Source organism: Apteryx mantelli, chromosome Z, assembly GCF_036417845.1.
Source record: "Apteryx mantelli isolate bAptMan1 chromosome Z, bAptMan1.hap1, whole genome shotgun sequence".
NCBI classification, from domain to species: domain Eukaryota; kingdom Metazoa; phylum Chordata; class Aves; order Apterygiformes; family Apterygidae; genus Apteryx; species Apteryx mantelli.
The window spans coordinates 26,016,903-26,040,732 of record NC_090020.1 but is presented as its reverse complement, the minus strand read 5'-3'; the positions used below and the strand labels follow the sequence as shown (position 1 = coordinate 26,040,732).

General features: G+C 39.0%; 1 protein-coding gene across 1 annotated transcript in view; it reads right to left on the bottom strand.

Moving 5' to 3' along the window:
- Nucleotides 1-5,073: 5,073 nt before the first annotated feature.
- MAMDC2 (MAM domain containing 2) overlaps nucleotides 5,074-23,830 on the bottom strand; it is a 66,571-nt gene continuing 47,814 nt past the window's right edge. The window contains exons 9-13 of the mRNA XM_067316039.1: nucleotides 13,392-13,485; nucleotides 11,572-11,724; nucleotides 7,425-7,684; nucleotides 6,329-6,413; nucleotides 5,074-5,992 (exon numbers count right to left, since the gene is read on the bottom strand). Of these exons, the coding sequence (XP_067172140.1) occupies nucleotides 5,931-5,992; nucleotides 6,329-6,413; nucleotides 7,425-7,684; nucleotides 11,572-11,724; nucleotides 13,392-13,485 (654 nt within the window). The 3' untranslated portion in view covers nucleotides 5,074-5,930. The remainder of the gene's footprint in view (nucleotides 5,993-6,328; nucleotides 6,414-7,424; nucleotides 7,685-11,571; nucleotides 11,725-13,391; nucleotides 13,486-23,830) is intronic.

Genomic DNA, 23,830 nt, shown 5'->3' with positions numbered 1-23,830 from the left:
TGCTCGGGGCCGCCATCTTCGCCCCCTGCCCTGCCCCCCGACGGCCGCCCCTGGCCGCGCGCGAACCCGCCTGGGCCCGCGGCCCACCCCATTGGCGGGCCGGAAAACAGGGCGGGGCATCGCGCCGTGGTAAATGCTGCATTCATTGGCTGAAGAGGAGCCACCAAGCCGCGGTAGAGCTGCTCATTGGTTCGCAGATTGCCACGCTGGTGCCTATTGGCTGGAGACGCGAAGGCGCGTGCTGGGGGGAGGGAGGCGGAGTGTTTTTGCTCCGCTTTCGGTTTCCGAAAAGAAGAGTGCGGGCGGTGTAGGGCCTGCCGGTCGGTTAAGCCACAGGGGCTGCCCGCTTGCCCCCCGGTTGTGACGGGGATCAGGGCAGGCCCGCTCTGCTCAGCTGTAGCTGACATAAGGCACGGCTTCGCCTCGCACCTGCCCGGCGGCAGGAATCGCCTCTCGCCTACCAGACTACATCTCCCGGCGGGCACCGCGGCGGGGAGGACTACGCCTCCCAACGTGCATTGCGCGCGGGGGTCGGCGCAGTGCACGCCGGGACCGACGCGCCCGGCCGAGCAGGCCGCGCCTCCGCGTGTGCCATTGGGTCGCGATATGGCGCTTCCTGGGCCCTTCCGCCTCGTTCGGGCCTCGCCGGGCGCGGCGCGGCCCACGGCGCGGCTCCCCGGGGGCTGCGCCTCGGGAGAGGTGCGAGCGGCGCCCGGTGCCCCGTGAGGGCGCTGAAGCGCGGGGCTAGGCGGAGGAAGCGGTAGAGGCCCGCGGGGGCTTTCGGCGGCGCTGCCCGCAGCGGCAGGACGGGGTCGGGAGGCCGCGGGCGCGGCGTTGCCCGCCCGGCGCCGTGGGCGGCCCCCTCCAGGCTCGTGGCGGCCGCGGCTCCCCCGCGAGGGGGCAGCACGGCCCCGCGGTGCGGTGCGGTCGGAGGGGGGGCGCGCAGCCGCCGCCCTGCGGGAGTCGGTTCCTAAGGGACGGGCGCCTGTGGGAGTATCCGCGCTGGCTCATGGGGAAAGGCTCAGCAAATTCCTCTTGTTTCTAGACTCCAGGATCTATCTGGGGTTGTTTACTCTTTCTTAATTTTTAACAGAATATCCGGAAAAACATATCTTACATGTGTTACCCTGGGGATCTGGAAGCACATAGGAAGGATAGATGTCATTTGAAAGGATCCTAGAGAAATGCGTATCTGTGAGATTTGTTTTGGCACCTGGGCTGCAGGATTACCAGCAGTGTTACCAAGTGCCCTTCAAGTGCCTTTTCTTTCACAGGTTTTGGGTTTTCTTTTTTTTTCTTTTTTTTTGGGGGGGGAGGGGGTCCCTCTTTGGGGAAGAGATTCTGCTGCAGTGCAGGGCCCCATAACTAGCCAAAGCCTCTGCAAAGAATCTGGAGGGTGATTTAAAGCTGTTGAAGGCCAAAGATAAGAGACTGCTTGTGCTTAATTGATTTGTTTATCTCATTCCAGTGGTTAACTAGACTGATTTGTCTTAAAGAGTTTACAAGGAAAACAATGTGTCACCAGTATGAACCAGGTAATTGTAAGGAAGACTTGATATCCAGGGTTTTCTAAGGCTACTAGTACCTAGGTGGTATCAGTAATACCATGAAAGGTCAAGCCTGCCTTGATAATGACATCATCAACACCATGTTAAGGTGTACGTATCCATTAAGGTATGGATATAGCAGAATTGGGACCAAAGAGGAGAAGGTAACTTAGGGCAGAGTGTTCCTTTAGGAGGAGTTTTTGTGGAGAAAGGGAGGTACAAGGGCAGTGAAAAAAAAGGTTGTTCTGGATACAGAATAAAGAATGAAGGGGCATGTGTCGGGAGAAATCTTCCAACAGTGAGAATACAGATGCCTATGAACAGTACTGAAGCTGATGGGCAAGCCAGATGCTGGACAGCCACTTTGGACAGCCCACAAGACTCTTCATCAACTCTGTGTCCAAAAAACTTGGTGTGGGAGAGTAGTCTAAATAAGTATAGATGTGCATCCTTGTTCTAGGTGGTGTGGAGAGGGAAGAATTTAAAAAATAATAATTAAATAGTAGCTGTGTGGCACTTATAAGATTTGTAATTATTAATAGCTTTGTAATTCTGTGTAATAATGTGCAAAATGATATAATTGTAAACTTAAGTGGTGTGATTTAGTTAATTAGATTATTAGTTAATTGACTTATCAGTTTCTTGGTAATGTTTTGCTTAATAAAAATTGCAGTGTCTCAAATCATTAAAGTCTCAAACTTGCAGTCTAAAAGGGGAGAGTTGGATCCATGAAGTAATAATGACCTCCAGCCAAAGGAGGAGAGGTTAGATTAACCATTTCTACATTTTGCTGCTAGAGACTGCTGCAGAAATCTGCAGAACTTGTCAGGGCAGATTTTCTGGGGCCTGGTAAGCATGAATGCTAGTAAGAGCTGGAAAAAAAGACATTGATGCAAGGTGGGCAGCGTTTGGATCAAGAGGAATTCTTGAAAGAAGAGGATAAGGATTTGAAAGCTAATACAGAACATAAAAACAGCTGGATGGAGCACACAGCAGTGAGAAAATGAATATAACAGAATATGCACGGGGCTAGGAAAGAGACCAAAAATGACAGAAGTGCTGGTCTCCAGAGAAACCATAAGCAAGTGGGGAATAAAAATGGGATGAGGAGAGAGATAGTCAAGAAAACAACAGATGAAGGATGGGGGGAAAACAGTATGGAGATGAATACAGACCAAAGTAATATAAAGGAGAATTGAAAGCACCTAAGCAACTTCTAAGCAACTAAGAAGCTCGTAATGACAATGGAAATCCTTTTCCAAAGGAAGAGCTAAAATGAAGTGAATGTTACATCTGATTAGTGTTTGTCTGAGGGAGCAAGAGATGGACATTTGCTCCTCAAAGTGTGAGAGGTATTTGACTCAGTGTGTCAGAGTGGAGGAAAAGTGTGCTCTCTTCAGCTCTCTGCCTTACATGGTAGTACTTTTGGAGCAGTGGGTCCCTTGAGTGCTGAAGCCATAATTTTAAGATGGATTCAAATCCAGATAGATAAATGCCAGGTTTTTCAGTGCTTAGCTGGAGTTGTCTTAGTGAAGCTTCATGATTGTAAACTTGGAACTGTTGGGCTTATTTTGATCTAATACAATATTGGGCCGGAATGTGTTTTCATTACATTCGTGTAAAGCTAGAATAACAATGATGTTTTATGTAGTTATTCTGAATTTTCATTGGTGTAACCGAGATCAGAATTTGGCTGTCTTCTTAGGAGGTAATAACAATATGACAAAATGTCAACCGATTGAAAATATTGAAATAAAACAAGTATTAAACAAAAGAGCAATAAAAGAGCTTTTCCCTTGCTTTCAGGATAAATTCAGTTCAGCTGCAGCACAAAGCTATGTTTACAGCAGTCAAATACAAACTTTTTTAGTGTTTGGTGTGTTACAATAGCTTTTGAAGTTTTCTTTTTCATAGCCATTCTGTGCCAGAACCAGGCTCAAAGCAATTACTTGTGGGTTCTTTCATATTTACAGCTTTCGAAGAAATTATCTGGCAGTAGACACGCCCAGCACAGTCTCAGAACTGTTCTTTGCCCTGCTGTGGTCCCTTTACAGCTACTCCACTGGCAGGAAAGGAACTAATAGTAAATAAATATCCAGGGCAGAAATTAGTTGCAGGGGGAGTTTCTGAATGGGACAGAGCTGATGGAACGGTTTTTACCTCACCACACGATTGAGGTTTGCCAGTGGAGCAATCTTAATGCATTTGTCTCTGTTTTTCAGATGTTTTGCAGCCTTTCACTAGTCTGGGAATTTGCCTATTCTATAGGCTGAAATTCAGCAGGTGTTTAACTTAAGTAATAAAAATCTTTTAAAGCCACCTTTCAAATTCTCCATCCTTCAATTCATGCAGAGGCAGTAACAGACAGAAAGGGGCTGTTGTTCCCTGGTGAAGGGAGAACTTTGGCTTTCTCTTTGCAGTCAGGATAGCACCTCACACCCTAGGAATGAACACTGCTCTCAGTGATACCAAAAAACTGTCATATTAGCAAAGTCCCTATAAAATAACTGAGCAGAATAATTGATTATGTCTCCTCTGTATCAGCCTAAATCTGAGTAATTTGATGGAATAAAGCAGAGTTGCATAACAGAATTAGAGACAGAAATCCAATGGTTGCACTTTGTGTTTTATTTCATTTACAGAAAAGTCCCCTTAGAAGTATGCAGACTCACCAAGCCTGGTGATGTTAACCCCTTCATTTTCATTTGTTTTCTGCTTATATAATTCGATCTGAATGTTGGTGCTAAAGCATCAGCTCTCTAAAACAACTGCAAAACTCTTATGGAAAAGTCCATTATTTCTGGCTATTCTTTTCATTTTCAGAATGTAGCAACAAGAATGATGTGTTGGTAACCAACTGCCAACAGAGACTGTAGATAGTTAGGACAGGCAGTTAAGATGTCAGTTCCTTTTGGCTCCCTCAGTCTCTAGGAAATAATACTCTGTGCTTCAGGCTGTGTGGTCCAACAAACATGTATGTTATTGAATGTATTTATTGCATGACCTCTTTAATTGTTTGTGTAACCAAAATGAAAAAAAAAGTGATTAGAGATGCTAGGGGCTACATCTTCAGTTTTTGTCTCAAAAATGCTCTGTATAGCTCAGTATGACAGGTTTTAAATGGGGAGAATCTATTCTATAACAGAACGATCTGAAATCTGATCTAATGTGTCCCAGGTGCTAGCGGTGCTAAAGGCCAATTAGAAAAGCCCTATACTTTGTGCTGAAAGGAGCAAAGGCTATTCTCATTTTTCAGGGCTCATGCCTTGCAGAAGGAGATTGGATGTGGTGGCTCTAAGAATCACTCATGCAGCTCAGCATGGGAACTTCCTGCAGCAGACAGGACTGGGACTGGCTTTGGGCTGCTCTGTGCTGGCTGTCTTAGATGATGTGAGCCATGCATTTTGTTTGTTCAGTACTCAAAATGTTGAATTCAAGCTATAAGTTCAGTTTCTCGCTATGCCAATAACTAAAGTTTGAGGCAGAGCAATACAGTGATTTTCAAAGTTTTATTTTATTAGGAAGTTACAATAATTTCAAAACAAAGTCTTACAAACAAACACAAAATCTGAAAAACAAGTGTGAATTCAGTGTCTTATTAACATCAATGCAAAGCATTTGTGGTTAGGTAGAGTATAAGAAAAGACAAGTATATTCTATGTGAGTGTACAAACTGATTTTATTTAAAAAACGATATGTATGCTAGAAAAGCTACAGCTTCAAATGTATGCAAACCCATTTCATATAGTTCAAAACAGCAGTAGCTTACACTGAATTATACTGGAACACTAAAAGACAATTTGTTATTGGCAAGAATGACAAATATATTCAGTATAGCAGAAGAATATAAAACCACAAAAAATTGGTAGCAAAATGTTAGTTTCCCAGAGAGATTTGTCATCATGAATAATTGTACTTAACCTACAGGATATAACTAATAGCTAGTACTATTTTCTTTATTATTTCAAAATATTTATATTTTCCTTTTAAAAAATCCATTCTGTACCCAACACAAAACATTCACTGAATGCAGATTTAAGATAACACAATAATAGGTTTTAATTGTGCACCTCTACTTTCCTCTTTTATTTACAAAAGCATTAAAATACTGTATTTAATGATCTGTGCAAAATGGGAAGCCTTTATATAATAACTGATACCTCATGCAAAAGAGAAATTAAAAAAAAAAAAAAGTCTAAGAAGCCCTGAGTCAATAATTTCATTGCAAAGGCAAGGAACATGAGTGCTCTTAGTTCTTCCTATATGTTGGTGAATATTCAAACCAGTCCAGTATTTATTTAAAACATGCTTTAAAATAGGTAGTTTGTGCAGTTTCTCACATATAAACCTTCTGTGCATGTCGTTCCTTTCAGCAGCATGTGTTTAATACTCAATTTCATTTAAGCTGTTGGGATAGCCTGATGAAAACTGAATTTCTTCCACTTCTAGAATACAAAAGAAGAGGGAAATACTGTAATTACTTGCATTTTTTTTATCACTTTACGTAAGAAGAATGCAATTACTATGTTGGATTTTAAATGAGACAGCCATACAGCTATTAAAATGTTCCGTAAGATCTTTACTAGTCCAAGTTACCAGGAATTTCTCAGGTTTCACATCTTATTTTAAAAAAGGAAAAATTCTGCAGCAGCTCAGCAGCATGATACTAAAATCAGACCCATTCAGCGGGGATTCAAGGGAAGAAGTTATCGCCTATCTAATTATAAAAAACACTGCACTAATTACTAAGTGTCTCCTAAGAAAAAGTTTATTTAGCTTACCTAAACAGGGTCCTGCCTGGAACAGAATATCATCGATAGCTGTGTCACTTCTTATCGACACCCCACGAATTGCTTCAAAAATAATCTGTAAAGGCAAGGCATAGCTTCATGAATACCACATCTAGGGTGAAGGACTGGAGGAAAAAAATCACTACAGTCTATTCAAGGATCTAGTGTGTCCTGAAAGCCTGCTTCCTGGAAAGAAACATATTCCATCAGTAGTCTGTCTGAATGGCTTTTCCTTGGTCAGAGAATCTGGGGACATAATGATGCTGAAAGAAGGAGATTTGTTCTCACAGTCTGACACACAATTGTGTTTTATAGAGTACTGATAAATTTATGAGAGTTTATTTTAGTGCTACAGTATTTCTCTCTTGCTTTTCAGCCCAGATTGGTTGCTACACTTTATTATGCAGATAAGGTTTGAGGGGAGAAAAATCATTAACAATATTATATTGTGCTTTTACTAATGGAGCTAAACTTGCTTTTCAGTAAAAGGTCATTTTGTCTTACTAGTTTCCAGACTCTTAAGGCAAACTGAAAAATAAGTACATCTTTGGTTAGTGATCAGTGCAGTTTTGAGCCCTGTGCTGTTTCAGTCAACAGCAATTTCAGCTTTCTCTGACAGAAACAGAAGCCGGCTTTGTCTCTGGCAGAGTTGAAATCGAAGGCAGAGCTCTGGCTCACATCATCCTTTGCCTTTGGTGCCAACTCAGAAAGCCCATCCTGCAAGTATCAGAGCTTCGTGATTATATCAAATCTAGACAAGGCTTTGGACAGTTAAAAAAAAAATTGCATGAGTGATGTAAATAAAACGACTGCTACTGGCAAGAAGTGAAGTGAAAATAAATTTAATTAACTCTAATTTTGAGTTAATGAATTAATGAACTACTTTTATATTTGCAACCCACTAATATCTTTAAGAATTCTTTCCCCACCTTCATTTTTCAGTTCTTCATTACTTCAGCTTGTTCAGATGGTCATTTAATCCTGTCTACATTTTTTTCTTTTTTTATGCAGAGCCAGAATTTGCATTCTAGCATATAGTTAAGTTTAATCTTCCCTTTTGACTAATTTTTGTTTGTTTTTTGCTTACCTGGTGGTTTTTTTCACTTTCATATTCTATCAGTCCCCTTAGCCATGAGATGCTTTGTTCCCCTGTTCTCCTCCATAAAGGAATCTCTTCATCATCACCTTCCTTTTTTAGGTAGACACTTAATAACCCAGTCCCAGCTCCATACATGTGATAGAAAAATGTCAAGCACAGTTTTCCAGAGATCCCTCTTAGTGTTCTTGAAGTTAGGTATGCTCTCTGTCCATACACCATGTCGGATGCCTCTATATACATGTAGTATCCTTAAAAAGTATACAGTCAAATATTAGTACAGTAGAAGGGTTCTTTCTCTCAGCGTGATCATTATATAAAAATGTACATATGAAACTTTTGATAAAGAAATGCTCAAACTAGAATTCAGAAATGAGTATTTTTTAAATTATGTAATAGAATATATGTTAAATGAATGCTGATATAAGAACACTTAAAATCCTGTTTATATCAGAGGAACACATTAAGAAAATAAATCATATAGAAAACTGCTATTGTAATAATAAATTGATTTTTTAAAAGAGTTTTCCATTCAGTGAAATTGAAGAGATGGAGGCACATGTTTCTCCTTTTGTATAGTACTCCCCTGTACAAAAGGACAAATTAGACCAAAGAAAAACCTCTGATATTTCAAGCACAACTATGGCTTTGACAGTAACAGAGGTTTAATTTTGCTGATATAATGGCCAAATTCTGCCTTCACATATATATATATAAATATACATATATACACATAAATATATATGCAGCCCTCACTTCACTTGTTTTTTTAAGCCCGGAATACACACTCACACAATTGATTGATTAATTTACTCTTGGACTTCAAAGATGCTTGCATGTACCTTTGAGAGTATAGTTTAGGCTACGGTTAGAGCTGATGCTGTTAACAAAGCAAATTAATTGAAATACCTCTTTTACATTACATATGACATCAATAATAATTTTCTTTCTGTGATTGTGATGTGAGGATACAAGTGAAGAAAACTATTATCAAGAATCCAGGAGTGAACGAGAGTTTATGTTACGAACTCTGATCCTTGGGAAAATTAATCAGTGGCAGACAAATTATTTTTCCCTTGAGAACCATCATTCAGTTATTTCCAGTTGGAGCAAACTGAGGTATATCAGAGGACTTGGAAACATCCCCGTGTCCTATCTGCCATGCATGGCAACTGCTTTGCATCGTGAGGCACAGGCTCTGCCAGTAGGCAGGAGGTTCAGATTTTGCCAAAGCTGTTCCTACAGTCCCACTGCTCCCTTCTTGTTGTGTGGGAGAGGAAAAGCTGCCCTTCCACCACTGTGAGTAATGGAGTTTGCATCGGCCTGGGAGAAGGGGAATCTTAAGGATCACCAAAATGGGAAAAAAGTAGAGAATGGCAAGAGCAGCTGGAAGGTGCTCCGGGTATCTGCCATGATGTTCAAAGTCCTAATATCTAAGCTCACACTGAAGACATCCTCTTTAAACAAGATTATAGTTTGGTGGGAAGCAGCAGTAGGAGAAAGAAAGAGGGTGGAAAGGAATAAAATTATCTACAGCTGTGGATCTACAAAGACAAGACCATTTCATACAGTGTGTTGGAGGAAATTCCCAAGGCTATTACACCAAGTCTAATGCATGCCTGTTTACAGGAATTTTGATGTTGACTGTGCTTAAAAGTTACTTGTGTTAAAAATCCAATCCTATAACTAGTAATAGAGCATAATAAAAAACTTGCTTTTATTTTTAAGGCCTCAAAGATATAAACCTTTTGGAAAGATTAGATCAGTTCTAGGTTTGTGAATTCAAATCCATGTTTTTCTCAACACATTCTGCTGCAAACAAACAGATGTGTGATACAAGGAATAAACATTGCTGTAAACTTGTTTTCTTGTTACAGCCCAGGCTTAAAAAGATTCTCTTGTTTCACAATTTCTAAAGGCAAGCTATCAGTCTCAAATCTCAGAATGATTAGTGATCTACATAAACAGAAAATAGGTCTGAAGTTAGTCTCTGCTTTAGAAATTAAGAAAATTAAGCTCAAAGCCAATTCCTTTTCTTAAGCAAGAAACTCAAAAGTTGTGCCTTCAGTAAGTAGAGAGGATTTGACCTTGGGAGCATGAGACCTGGAATGTAGATTATTTGGAAAGGGAAAAATAAATGACATTATCTAGGGAATGGTAGGGTTAAAAAAATGCAGCAAACAAACCTGCATATTGAATCCTTTTGTTGAATAAAGCTTGGTTACCTACCAAAACAACCAGCAGTTTTAAGATGATATAATCCTTTCAGATTATATTATGTAGAAAAGTGTGCCAGACAGTACAGAGATGGCCCACACATGCTTCTCCAAGAGGTTCACCAACATTTCAAAATACAGTCACCCAAATAAACTTAAAAAAATGTTAGGAAAAATACTCACTGATTTTAAGGCTGGTTATCACACATCAAGTTGCTGCAGAAGAACTGGACAATAGGGATGGCAAGGACTTATTGACAGTACATCATCTAGCCTGCTCCCTAAATATGGCAGTTTTTTTAATATTACATTTCTACCTCTTTTTCATTTTTAAATGGAAAAGGAACAGGAATATCAATATTCCCTTTTGAAAATCATTCCACAGTACAAAGGTATCATTATTAGGAGAAAGTTCTTGATATGTATCCTACATTTCCCTTTGCGTAGCTTAGCCAGAACTACATCTGGTCAGAATATGCTCTGATTTACAAGTAATGCAGCTGTTGCTCGTTCTCATTTCAGAACACACAAGAAGAGTTTCGAGGTTTAAAATTTACTTATCCTTGAAGGCTATTCATACTTCTGCCTGGAATCAGCACCGTTTAGAATGGACAGTGGAAGAACGTAATTTCTTGGCAGTCTGAAATTTCAAGCCAAATTAAAACATTCTCATCTGCATTCTCAATTCCACATGCAGGAATTTGGCCATACAGTCCCACATGCTATGAATTTATACCTGTGTAAACACTTAACTTCTATAACCTGCTCAGGATACAGCTACTACAGAAGTTTTACTAGGGAATAGGAAAGTGACGTTTTGCTGAACATGCTCTTACCCTGTGAGAAATGCTATACTTTAAGATAAAGACATCAAAAAGAGGACAGGGGATTTGTCATTTTATTAACTAGAAACAAACAATTTTCCAAAGATTCTTGAATTAATCTTGCACAGAGCACGTTTTCATATGCACAGCTGAAACAACTATGCTTACTAAGGCTTAACATGGGTTAGACTCACTCACAGTTGATTGAATAATAATACTGTTTGGTGAGTCTTTTGAACAGGCCAACCGCTTTAATAATCCTGTGAAAATTTCAAACAGACTGGATAGATGGCTACAGTGAATAAGCCAGCTTGGCTGTAACTGACTTTATAACTTGTTGAATGACTGTTACCCGCTGTGAGCGAAGACAAATCCAATGGCCCACCAAGTCTTTTTAAACCCATGTAAACCTTTAAAGTTCAGAAGCCTTAGGGCAGTTTTATCGATCATACTGAAGCCAGAGGAATTATTGCCGAAGTCCTGCGCTGCTGGAACAAGAGTACCGAAGGCCGTAACACAGTTCATTATTTATGAAAGTCAGCAGCTACTACAGTCAGCGTGTGGGCAGTTCTGACGCAGTTTTCTGTGAGCTTGCTCCTGCTAATGAGCCCCGCTTGCCTAAATACTCATAGACTAAAATGATGCAAGTGGGATTACAGAGCTGGTTTTCAAGGTAACGGGTCAGTGGGACCTCTGTTTTAGTACCTGTGGTTTCTTCTAACTTTGAACAGGAAGGCGTTCATGCAGAAGACCTGAGCTCCCACCAGTTAGTTCACCTTTTTAAGGGAATATTCACAGAAGCTAGGGGTTTGGGAGAGGGCTTTTCTGCGGAGCCCAAGGGGGCGTTCTGTTCTTTTTTTCCCCCAAAAGGCTACTTTAGGACATTAGGATCAAATTTTTCACTTTTCCACAGATAATTCAGTTTAACCATCACATTCTCAAAACCAGTTTACCTATGGGTCCCTAAGAAACTGGATTGTTTAATAATTGTTCTGAACAGAAGAGTAAAAACGTTCTCTGTGTTCTGCGTTATCATTTCAAAGTACTTTAGATTAACTCAATCTCTGTTCCGAAAGTTCAATGTGAAGCTTAACTCACCTACCCCAGTAGTGTGGTCTCCTCTCGGTCCAGTGTAAGAAGTGGGAGTTGGACCCCTTCTCCTGTGCCAGCTCCCGCGACCTCGCTTCTTCTGGGTAAACATACACTCATCTTTTTCAAAAGTACATTCTCCAGGATTGGGTGGCAATAGATCTATAATGAAAGGTCATTGTTTAAAACTGCAAATATATTAGACAGATGTATGGAGAGATTAGATAAATAATTTAATGTGTTCACTCACCTATTGAGATCACTTATTGATTCTACCTAGCAGTAGTCACAAGCCTATGAACGTTAGCTTCAAACTGAAATAGCAGATATAATTTCATTTTCTTCAGAGCTTTGGGGAAAACTGTGTCCTAGTCTGGCTCTCTATCATGTATTAATATTCTTTAAAACATTTCTTACAGTTTATCATATCATAGCTCTTATTCCACAGTGGGCTCTACCAGCCTAATTTTCTTCACCAGTTGGCATCCCAAACAGTTTAATGAGCTCCTGCATGCGTAACATCTATACTAATAGATCTTGTCAAAGATCAGGGTTTCTGGGATCTGCAATCAAATGGTCAGATTTAGCTCTCCTATGTTCCCTTGGCATCAGATTCTAATATCACATATAATGGACTGCAGAGAGGCATTTCCCAGAGTATTTTCAGTGTTTGCAATTCTACTAGGTGATGCAGAAGAGAGGAAGTTTAGAATTCAGGTGCTGGATAGCAAGAAAATGAGGAAGTGTCTTTCAGGTCTTCTGCTACAATTTGTTGTTTAGGAAATAACACTGTAAATTGCTTTTTTCTTGTGAAAACCTCATGCACTCTGGGGTACTGTGTATTTTTTCCTGCTATCAGTGACAAGTCTCAGTATGACTATACATCCAAGTATCAGTTTTGCACCTTTGGTTCTTTTTAAAATTTGTTAGGAAGTACAAACAGGCAAACTGGACAACTGTTGGAATTATTTTATAAAAATAGCATGTTGTTTTGTATGTGTGACTTTGTTCAATAATGGTTAGCTGCCTGAATGCACGAAGTCCAATGAAAAGAGGTCCTAAAAAAGTTGTTACTACACAGTAGCATGAAAGGCATTGTAAGTTGGCCTCATCACCATTTCAAAGGCATGACTTTATTCAGAAGAAGAATGGGATTATGGATTGTGCCTGTCTCATGAGAATGGTTTCTAAAATAGAATGCAATTGTTGTATTGTCAAACCTTAAAAAGCCCCCAGAAAAGGGAGTTTGGGTGAGTTCAGAGTTCAGAGAAGTTAGCCTGTACATGTCAGAGAATAAAGACTCACTCAAAAATTTCCAGTTCCTCCCACTACAGGAGGGGGACTTATCTTATTTTTGTTCATTAGAGAACTGCAGCTCAGATAAGGCACTATATCTTGGCCTTGCATAACTACTCTTTTGGATTGAAAAAATAATACTGTCTTTTGAAAATGTTGCCTTTGAGTCTGTTTCTAGCATCCTCGTCTAAGACTCAGCTGAAAACTGCATCTGCCTCAGTTTGACTGTATTTTTTTAATTGTAACACCCCCAAAAGAATGCTCAAGTATATACAACTGCAGTGGAGTCTGTGAGGTTAATTAGAAGTTAGTTGGCGCCACTGTGAACAAAATCTGGTCCTCACTATATATATTCTATTGCAAAAATAGGATTAATGCAATACTTCTTAGAACAAAAATAAAATAAAATAAACCACAGTGGGAATAAGCCAGCTGTAGGATGGGCTTGGAAAATGAAGATGTGAGATGACCTTTTATTAAAGAGGGGACAGGGAGGGTAGTAGCCATTGAAAGACAAAAATACATGGTCTTACCAGCCACCTGGCAGCTTCCCAGGCTCAGTGATATATCATCCAGTGCCACAAGTCCACAGTCCCAGAAGCTCTTACACCAGCTCACAAAGACAACCTGCAATACAGGAAGGAAGTTTCAGGTATCCCTAGCAAAAGCTGGTACAGTTAACAGTTTGAAATTTTAGATTTTCTGAATGCACTAATAATTTTGACATCTACAGTACAGAAGTGATCGATTAACTTTGTTTTTTGCATGTAGTAATTTTGCCAGTGACTGAAATTTTAAATCCAGTGGGTTTTAGATGTTTTTATTCAATAAAAAGTGTTTTCACATTTTTTTAGGTAAATGATTTATCTCTGTATATAGTTATTTTATTAGAGGAATAGGTACTTTTTAGAATATGAGAAAGAAAGTATGACTCACTACAGTTGTTGGGGTTTTTTTCCCCCAAAACCAAAACTGACCAGCTCAAATGTCCTCAGCTGCCCTATCGTTACAACCTCCTTTGGAATTTTGTCCCTGGGAAAATAAATCTGAAAGAGTAATGCAGAGGGATGGGCAACAGAAATGGCCGAGGCAAACTGCAAACAAAGAACAATGGCAATGAGATGAAACCGCTGCATACAATGGGATTCTTCACAAATGCCATAAGGCCTTGATATCACAGAGCCGGAGGCTGGAAATGCACAGCATCATTCACAGGGCTCATCTGGGTACTGTGAAGATTAAGAACAGATGTCTTGTCCAAGATGTCTTATTTGACCAGTCATTAATTATGCCATGGAAAATACAAGTCACTCAAGATTTGAAACATATAGTCAATAAAGTGAAATAAAATGCAACAAAACCACTGAAACTGTAAGAGTCCCAGCTGCCCTTCCCCCAAGGTTGACACAGATCTGTTTGGATTAGACAAGAAATAATAAGGTTAATTTTGTGAAAATATTTCTGGCAATTTTATTTGCCTAACTACTGCAAACCATCTGTATGACCATTGGGGTTATGACAACAGTCTGGGAAGAGTTTTTCAAAACAATTCCTTTGTGATGAGGTCTGAGTTAGTAGCTGGAGACAGATAAATGTTACTTGTAATGGTTTAATGCTCTGGAACAACTGTAAACTCCTCAGTTACACATCTGAGGTTCAGTGTTGATTGATAAGTTTCATGCTGGTACAAAAAGGTTGTTGAAAGTACTATATCCTTTATTTACTATGTCCTCTTTAACAGGGTCAGTAACACCTTCAGTATTGTCGTTATACAGGATTTTGCTAGATTGCTTTGCTATGGAGTATTTATTTATCCATCTGCTTGTGAAATAGCCTGAGAGGTAACTACACTTAAACATCTGAAAAATGTATGGATTTTGCTTCCTGGCACAAAGCAATTTTCAAAACCATTTTATATTCAGCACTGCTAATCCTGGTAAAATGGATTATCTATTTTGCAAACTGTTACAGGTATAGACCTGAGAAGTGCACCAGCACAGCACGCACAACAGTTCAGTGTGTAGTAGCCTAATACAGGCATTGGATTTTTTTCTGTAGAGCTGCCTTCTTAGCCTTAAGATTTGACAGGGCAAAATTTTTTTTCCTAATTTGTAAGATCATTCTCAAGAAACAGGCACAATCTATTAAAAATTAAAAAATGGTAGCATGTCTTGGAATAAATAATACAATAAATACTGACGTTGTGTAGACGTCATTCACCAGACTCTTTAGCTGTTAATAAATGCATTCTGGTGAACATTTGTAATAAACTAAAGATATATTATAGTCTCAAACCCAAGAATCTTCAGAAAACCACACATAAAAGGGTGAAGTCAGTTCTCGTTTGTGAAACAACATTTCCACACAGTGGGCCTAATCGTGTTCTAAGTGATGTTTTCCCATTGACATCATTGGGAACAAGATCGAGTTCTTTATTCTTAAATTGCAATAATCTGTTCCATACAAGGTATGTAATTACCCATTGGACCCTGCAGAAAGCACTCCATTTTAAAAGCATTGCAACAATAACTGTTGGTCTGTCAAAGGCCTAATTGAACTAGTGCTCTTCATATAAAAGATTGAACTGTTTCAGTTACACTTCTAAACTTGTTCAGTTTTGTCATTTGTACCTTTAACATCACTAATTCTTTACTTGCTTTTTGTGGTATTGAATGACATGCTGCCATGAGCAGACTTCATAATTGAACAGGGTTGCGGGGGAAGCATGTTAGTTTGTGCCTGGGAATGTGGAATTTCTAATATTAGCTCTAGCATAATCTACTGAAGTTGTCTAATGTCCTCCTGGCTAGTTTTGTTGTTACAGTCTTGATTTGTTTTCAAGCAATGGGGTAGAGGATATTTTTCTTCACAAGTCAAATGTGTTCACTCCTCCTTTGTCCCAAATACCTTTGGCCATTCAAGAGTATTTGAACTTTATCTACCAAAATTGTATCAGTTTGGTGTTTACTCAGCCACTCATTCGCACCCCAGGTTAGATCTCTGAATCCTTTCTACACTCTGCATAGGCCTGGTGTTTCACTGTGACTTACATTTGCTCTTGTTTTGAATTAAAATATTTCCTAAGCTGATTCTTCCAAAAGAAATCTTTATGAATTTATCTCATGCCTTGGAAGAGAGAATAGAGAAATCTTTGTGCTCAACTCACACTTTCTTTATAAAACATGACAGATGAACAATATAATAATTGGTTCAAACTAGATAACAACTCTTCATAAGTTTGTATGCTTTCTTGGAGGCTAGATTAAAAATGTTATCAAATGCAGGCAGTCATTGCCAGTGTTACCGAAAAATAAAACATATTTTCCTCTTCTGTCTCTTCCTATTCCAGTAAGAGGAGATGGCCAGGGCATTTGTCCCTTCCAAATAATTGCCTCAAGTTCTGGAAGCTTATTTGTTTATTTTCCAGTGCTTAACCAATGTTATTGACCTACAGCCTCAAAATTATCAATGATCAGTTCTTTTTATTTATTTTCGTTTATAAGGAATAATGCCAAATGAGAACAATTAGTAGAGCAAGCAGGGTTTCACTTCTCCTATGATATTTTGTTGAGTTTTGGCTCAGATACTGAGTTAGATACAAAGGATTTCTTGTCCTTATCACTCCACATCTCTACAAGTAGAAATGAGTTGAATGTATGCATATGAGGAGAATACTTGTTTTCGGAGAAGAAGAAAGAATAGGACATGGGTTAGGTCTCTCAATCAAGAGGTACAAAGAAGAAGGGACTAATGGAGAAGCTTGTAAAAGTAGTCTTGAAGGAGCTGGACTGAGAACAGGAGAAAAGGAGAAAAGGAAAAAAGATGCCCCCAGATTCTTACAGGTCCTGTGTGTTTTCCTTCATACTTGTTTATCCCAGAAGGGATAGCTGTTGCTCATTTAGAGAGCAAGATCAGACAAACTAGAGAAAAACTGGGACAGTGGCCAAGTCTGGTGACTGGAAAGCAAGCTATGCCTTTGCAGCAAATTAATTTACCTGGTTCTGTCCTGCTATATATTCCTATGTTTAAACTACATACTGTATATCAGTAGATACATAAAACTCACTCTGTAATGCAGACACATCTTTAGATCCCATTTTTTAAAGCCAAGAGAAAGGCAGTTATAGTGGAGTCTGGGTTGGGTTTCTGTGAAGAGCAACAGTTGTAACTTCAAATACCGTGACACAAAACTCAGTATTATGAAATCCAAGCAGAATTCATTTGAGCACCAGAAGCAAAAGTGTGACATGACACAAAGAAGCCGTCAAGGCGTTTTAACCAAACAGTGAGCCTGACTCTTCAGTCAGGGACACTAGCACACAGCTGTGTAAGCGTATAAGCCACGCAGCGCTCTCTGGCACAGTGAATCAGAGAACCGTTCGGATTGTCCCGGGGCTGTTTGACACAAACATCATCAGTTCAGCCCAAATTACTTTCAGCTAGTTTAATTAAACTAGATTTTTAAATGGCTTGTTTTCATTTGACTTACACAGGAAGCAATTTATCAAATAACCGAAATAAACTATTAAGCCAAAATTTGAATGTCTGCAACCTTCTGTATCATTTTAAACAAATTGATTTAAAAGGGCACTTGCCGTACAAGTTTAATTTCCTTGCTCTATAAATACTGTGAGCTGCTACGGGTGAAACAATAGATCATGAAAGTTTCTACATACATAATCAGATAACACTGGTACAAAGTTAGTGACATTTAAACAAATATTTTTGAAAATCTCTCTTGTTCAAGGACAAATAGGTTGCAGAAATAAACAATGAAAGATAACCATAAAATTGACAGAACAAGTTAAGGCCACAGGCTGTTAATGCTGCATCTATATTCAATGGATTGCACTGTCTAGTAGCAAATACTGTCTGCACAGTAAAGCTTATAGGCCAGTGATAACTTCTGTGGTCCCCTAAAATCCTGCTAGATTTCCATTATTCTCTTACTATGGCTCTATTTTCTTTTCACTGAAACTGGTTTGTTGGCTTTTTGTAACAGGGAAAGGTTTTTGCCTTTAGACTGGAGTCTTTTCAGACCATCTGGCATAGTAATATCACAATATTAAGTACTCAAAATAAAAACTGAGCAAAATAATGAAAAGTCAGTCAAATAATACAGTTACCAAAGGGAGGCATGTAATAGTAGTGCAACAGTAGTGGTAGAGCAACATATCCCTTTGCTTAGCTACTGTGAAGGTGCAGGCCACAACGATAACACTTTCTAACCTGAATAATTTTTACATTAATTTCCAATATATTGTTTTCATAACTGTATATCAAATATCACAGACCCTAGGGCACACATTTTGCAAACACTACTGTTACTATTTACAAACCCTAATGTTGTTATTTTAAACGGGCATCCTCAGAATGACACTTCCAGTGACTGCTCTTTAAGATGCTTTGTGTTTTATAGGTGGGAGAAGGAAGGACAGAAGGTGCTTACTATAAAACTGCAAGTAATTCTGGCATCTTTAAGCTGTGTATCTTACCATGCAAAGACAGAGCAAGAATCATGTCAGAACCTTACCAAAATGCTCCTTTACTTGCCACAAGTGAGGGTTTTCCAGGAGAGGAGGAATGAGTACGAGGACGCCTGTCCTCCTGCACTTCATACCTGAGCAAAGGACTGTCCTTTACAGACCAGTGACTTGGCCGTGGTGATCTACGACTTTATGATATCCAACACTGGAATCATCATTACCTAGGACTTAGGTGAACAAGCAGGAGACTCAATAACAAAAAGAAATGCTGACATAATTTAATAGAGATTTTAAAAGTCTACTGTTTTGCTGAGCATCATCACAGTGACATTATATGACAGCAAAGGTCCCACTAACTTCATATCAAGTCCTGGGGGGGGGGGGGGGGGGGGCGCAATATGATAAGAGACGTTTAGGGAAAACAGTACAAGGAAAAAATTAACCATAATGTATTTTTCCCCTGAAATATAATGTTCATTTTGCAGAGATCTGGTTTAAGACCTTGCTGAATTGGAGGTCACACCTGTACCACTGCACTTACTGGTCACTGCAATTCATGCACTCCATGGATTTGCCTAATCCCTTTTTAAGTGCATGTGTACTCTTGGCCTGCACAGCATCCTGTGGCAAAGGATTTCAATGTTTAGTCATTCAGAAAAGGTCCTTCCTTGTTTGTTTTAGAACAACTAAACACTGAAGTGCAACACTCACTCACTCGATTTCGCTTTCTCACAACTGCAAGAAAAACTCGTTATGGAAGCGGGGTGAAAAACAAACAGATGAACTCAACGAAAGAGAAAGAAAAAAAAACTGTCAGAGAGAAAGAAAAGTAGATTAACAAAATGAAAACCCTCAAAATGCTGCCACAACTACCCTGAGGGAAATAGGGTGGAATGTTATGAGGCCAAATGCCCTTTTGTGGATTTGTTTTTTAACTCTTTGGGAGGTACTCAGATGCTACAGTGTTGGGTAACATTATAAAAACTTCCATGAATGGATAAACATGAGCTCTTTGCTTTTGAAAACTGGTGAGAGTTTCTGAATGGCGACTCAAATCTAGCTGAAGTGAGCAGAGCTGATGTGTGTAAAGCAAACCGCACCCAAACTTTCCATTCAATACAGGGATTTGGACTTTGTTCTGCAGCTTTATAAAAGAAAGACCTTTCCATGGTTGTGCAAATGCGCACGTGCGTGTGTGCGCGCACACACACACACACACACACACAATTAAAATGCAAATTCATGCTCATTGGTGCATATGAGCATCTCCAGGTTACTCATGGCATAAGTGAATTTGGCTTCCAGCTAGGCTTGATCCCTTTCTGCCATGTATTTACCTGGTAAATCAATTTCAGTGTGTTCAGCAGGATCAAAAGAATCTTTATATTTCAGAGCCTGGTTTTTATGCTGCTGTTAAACAGGTTTATACAACAAAGCATGAACGGTTTCATTTATTTTAATAAATGCTAGGAAATTCTTTCTGTTTTCTTAATTCTCACATTTCCCTGGGCACTACAAAGTAGGAAAACAACACTTTTTATGTATAGGTAAGTACCATAGGTACTTACATTAATTAAAAGACAGGGTGACTCAAGAACAAAGTGAGAAATCATGTTTTTGAATTTCCAACTGTTAGCATTATGTAGCATATGTATTTGCAGTATGTGAATATATTTACACACACATATATAAACATTTACGAGTTGCTCAGTTGGATCTTACCCACATAACCTTTTCACATGATATTTCCAAAGTGTTATATTAAAGCATGCTTGCCAGCTTCAAGTTTCCTGCTCACAGAACTCAAGCCAACAATTGGCGCCAGACTCCAGTTAGTTAATTCAAAAAGAACTTATGAAAAAACATTACACAATCCAAGAAACCAAAATCTGAGCCTTCCTATTGGCCTGATGCAAAAAAAAGATTATCAAAAACAAAACATATCAGAAAGATTTCAAAATTTATTTTTTTAAGTCTTGGGAGTAACATGCAAAGTGGGAAGACAGAAGATGCATGAAATCAGGAATTTTAGAACAATCATTTTCCGGCTGAAAAAGCTTCATGACCTTCCCAGCTCTCTGGCCCAGGAAGCATAACGACTGCATCTCTGACTCTGCTGGCCATTAAGGAACAGCCAAGAGACTGTTTACTGTTTCCACAGACACTGAGCCAATCTACAAGTCACACCCAGTAACCAAGAACTCGAGCAGCCAAACTACTGTGCATGCTTACCGCCTCTTATCATTTAGGTCTAGACATGATGCATCTCAGAAAGCAACCCTTATGTCTGTATTAAAAGAAAGGTAGTAGCACTATCTAATTTGAAGAACACCTCACTCTATTAAAAGACCAAATTTTCACTTGCTTGTAACACTACCAAGATGCAATGATTTCAGCTCAGACTTTCCACGCTGGGTGCTTGCTTCAAGCTTGTTTTGGAACTTTTAAGCCAAAATGGTTCCATCATTTCCAAGAACAAGACTAGGGAAAAAAGCATTATTTTGCCCCTATTTTAAAAAATCCTTTGAAAAGCTTGGGCACTTCTAGACTTTGGAATAGGGGCATGAAATGTGTCAGGATTCGGTCACTGTGCCAGAATTGTGCTTTCTGGCAAGTCATTTGTCTTTGAAAAACTACATTTTGTAAGAACTGGGACAGGGCGGACAAAGAGACTGGGACATGGCAGGATTCAAGGGAAAAACTGAGACTGGCCAGAGCTGAGGAGCCAGGAGTAAAATGGGGAATATGAGTGGGGAGCTGCTGCCTACAGGCAGCATGGAAAAGACAGAGACATATCAGTGAGAAGCTAAGGGTTGCAAGGACAGGTCAGAGGAGACAGGGCAAGAGAGGTCAAGCTTCAGCGAGCAGATAAAGGTCTGTTTCTCTACACCATGCACCTCCACCACTGTCCTACACTGAAGATGGGCAGTGATTACTCCTTGTCAGCTATTTTATTAGGTCATCGGCAGAGATCTTTATTTGTTTAAGACGCCAGTCCTCCAGATGTCTAACATAAGTGCCTGTATGATGCTACTACCCAGTGTTCTTCCATTTGCTTCAGCTGGCTTGGAAAAAAAGAAACAAACAATATTATGCATAAAATGATTTTTTAAAGTATTAATGAGAATGCATGAGAATGCAAGAATTAGGTTCACTGTGCAACTTAATTCAAGCCTCCTGGTGAATACTACAAACAGACAGTCATTAATTACACTGATTTTTCACCCTTGCCTTATAGCAAGCAGAGACAGATTTTAATTCTGGCATCACCTGTCTTTTGCATACTGCCTTCTTAGCCCTAAAAATATTATTTTGACACAGTTTTCTACATTAATGTTTGCTAGAGGCAAACTTTACTATTGTCTTCTGTATACTATTTGCATTCACTAAATACTTTATAAACTGATTGTGTATATACATACACAGCTATCACGAAAACCATAAACAGTCGATCCATTATAAATGTTTGAGACATTCCAGTCTGCACATGATTTATTATGTACCAATAGCATTTACTACATATTCAAGGTTACAGCTTAATCCCTATTCTTAACCTAGTTTAACCTTCCAGTCACAGAAAAAAAGACATACCAGTCAGAAGATAATAGGCCAAAATCAAGGTTAAGGGAGAATTTTTTCCCCCAAACTACACAGTTAATGGGATAAGTGGTGTCTGAATTATGATATGCTGAATACAGGATTTATCTAAAATTCAATAATCTCACTTTTTGCGATATTTGAGAAATGCCTCCACAACAGAAATATAAGAAATAAATTTTATATTAATTAGAGCATCTTTGATGAGCTTTATTACTCCCTATCAAAGGGTGGTTCCAAAAGTTAATAACTTCTGATTACATAATTCTGTAGTGGAGCATGTCTGGCCTAGCAGACATCAAAGATTTGCCAGAGACCTACAGCTTATTTATTTTTTCTTTTCTAAAAATGCATCTGGTCTTCTCCTTTGCAAAGATGGCCTCTAAAAGTTGTTGCACATTTTGAAATTTGCTTCCTCAGGAGAGAGTACTTCCCCATCACAAGACCTAAAGAACAGGACGAAAGTTTTTGAGCATTGCCACAGGCCAAAGAACCCTCCTTCCGCAGAGCACTGTGTTTCTTTCCTCCTGCAGACATTAGGGAGCAAAAGAAGAGAGGATATTCCCTCAGTTTCTTTCTTCTCTTCTCGCCCCATCTGCTACTGCCTACAGACAGACTGGTAACTACAGGCATGAAAGCTGCAATTCAAGAAAAGCTTTCCATCCCAGTCAATCTTTTTACAAGTTTTTTAGATATACTAATTTCTAGGAAAACATAAAAATTGTTCTTCATCAATTCATACTGGGGAAGATTTTCCTTGTAAATGTCAGATAATAAAAAAAATGCAGAACGCCGCCTCCAAGGCTATAAACCATTTGTTAGCAGTCATGTTCAGCTGTCATCACTGCTCATACAGTGTATTAAGCTACACAAGGAACTGAAGGTTTTTTAGAAGCTATAAAGAAATAAGCAAACAAGAGATGGCAAAGTATAAGCTTGCTTTTTTAATAAATATTTTTTCTGATTTAAATAGAAGAGGAAAATACATTTCTACAGATATTTTGGGATGACACTGTGAGAGACTTTTCTATCACTCGTTTGCTGGACAGTAATAGAATTCATATGTTGTTTCTTTCTGTCTCAGCTGAAAGGGCATTTGAAACTCAGCAAGTTCTATGTATAAAAATCGCATCCACTTTTTAAACATATCAGATATCTGAGAGAACCAGTTATCCAACTGTTAGGCTTGAAATTTTCAGTGTAAATCTCCTTTTTAGCACATTTAGACAACTGTTTTGTGAACGTTTCCTTTAGAGTGTATTTGCTTCCAGACAAAACATTTTTTTCAAGAGAAATTAAACTAAATAACTACTGCCATCTTTAAATTACTTTATAGTGGGGTAAAAATGCTTAAGATGTTTGTCTATAATTCAGAAATAGCTTCATTCAAAGAGTTACTTGCACAAGCTTTCATTCATACATGCACAGTATTATCACACTGAAGAAAAAAAGCTGGATTTATCTCAGTGTCCTCAGGTAGTGATCCAACATTCAATTAGCTGCATCTGGTCCTCCTCAGATGACTTACAGATTGTGAAAAACCATTACAGAAATCAGGATAACTGCAGGAGTAGCTCCTATGCTAATTTGTGAGTCATCTGAGAAAAATCAGTCTTTGTTAAAAGAACGGAGACAAGGAATAGTAGCAATCAGAGGACTTACTCAAGAGGTAATGTGAAACATTATGTTATTAATCTTATTAACTTGCTGAAATAACAAAGTGTCCTCTCCAACCAGACATTGCAAATACTTCAAGCCCATTGCTCTAAATTACACTGACTTATGGTTTCATATTTTAATGTAGTGGTTTAGTTTAGGAAACTAGGATTAGCTTCCCAGTTTGACCAGAACGTAACCAGTTCTGAATTTTTGGGTTAGTTAAAACTTGT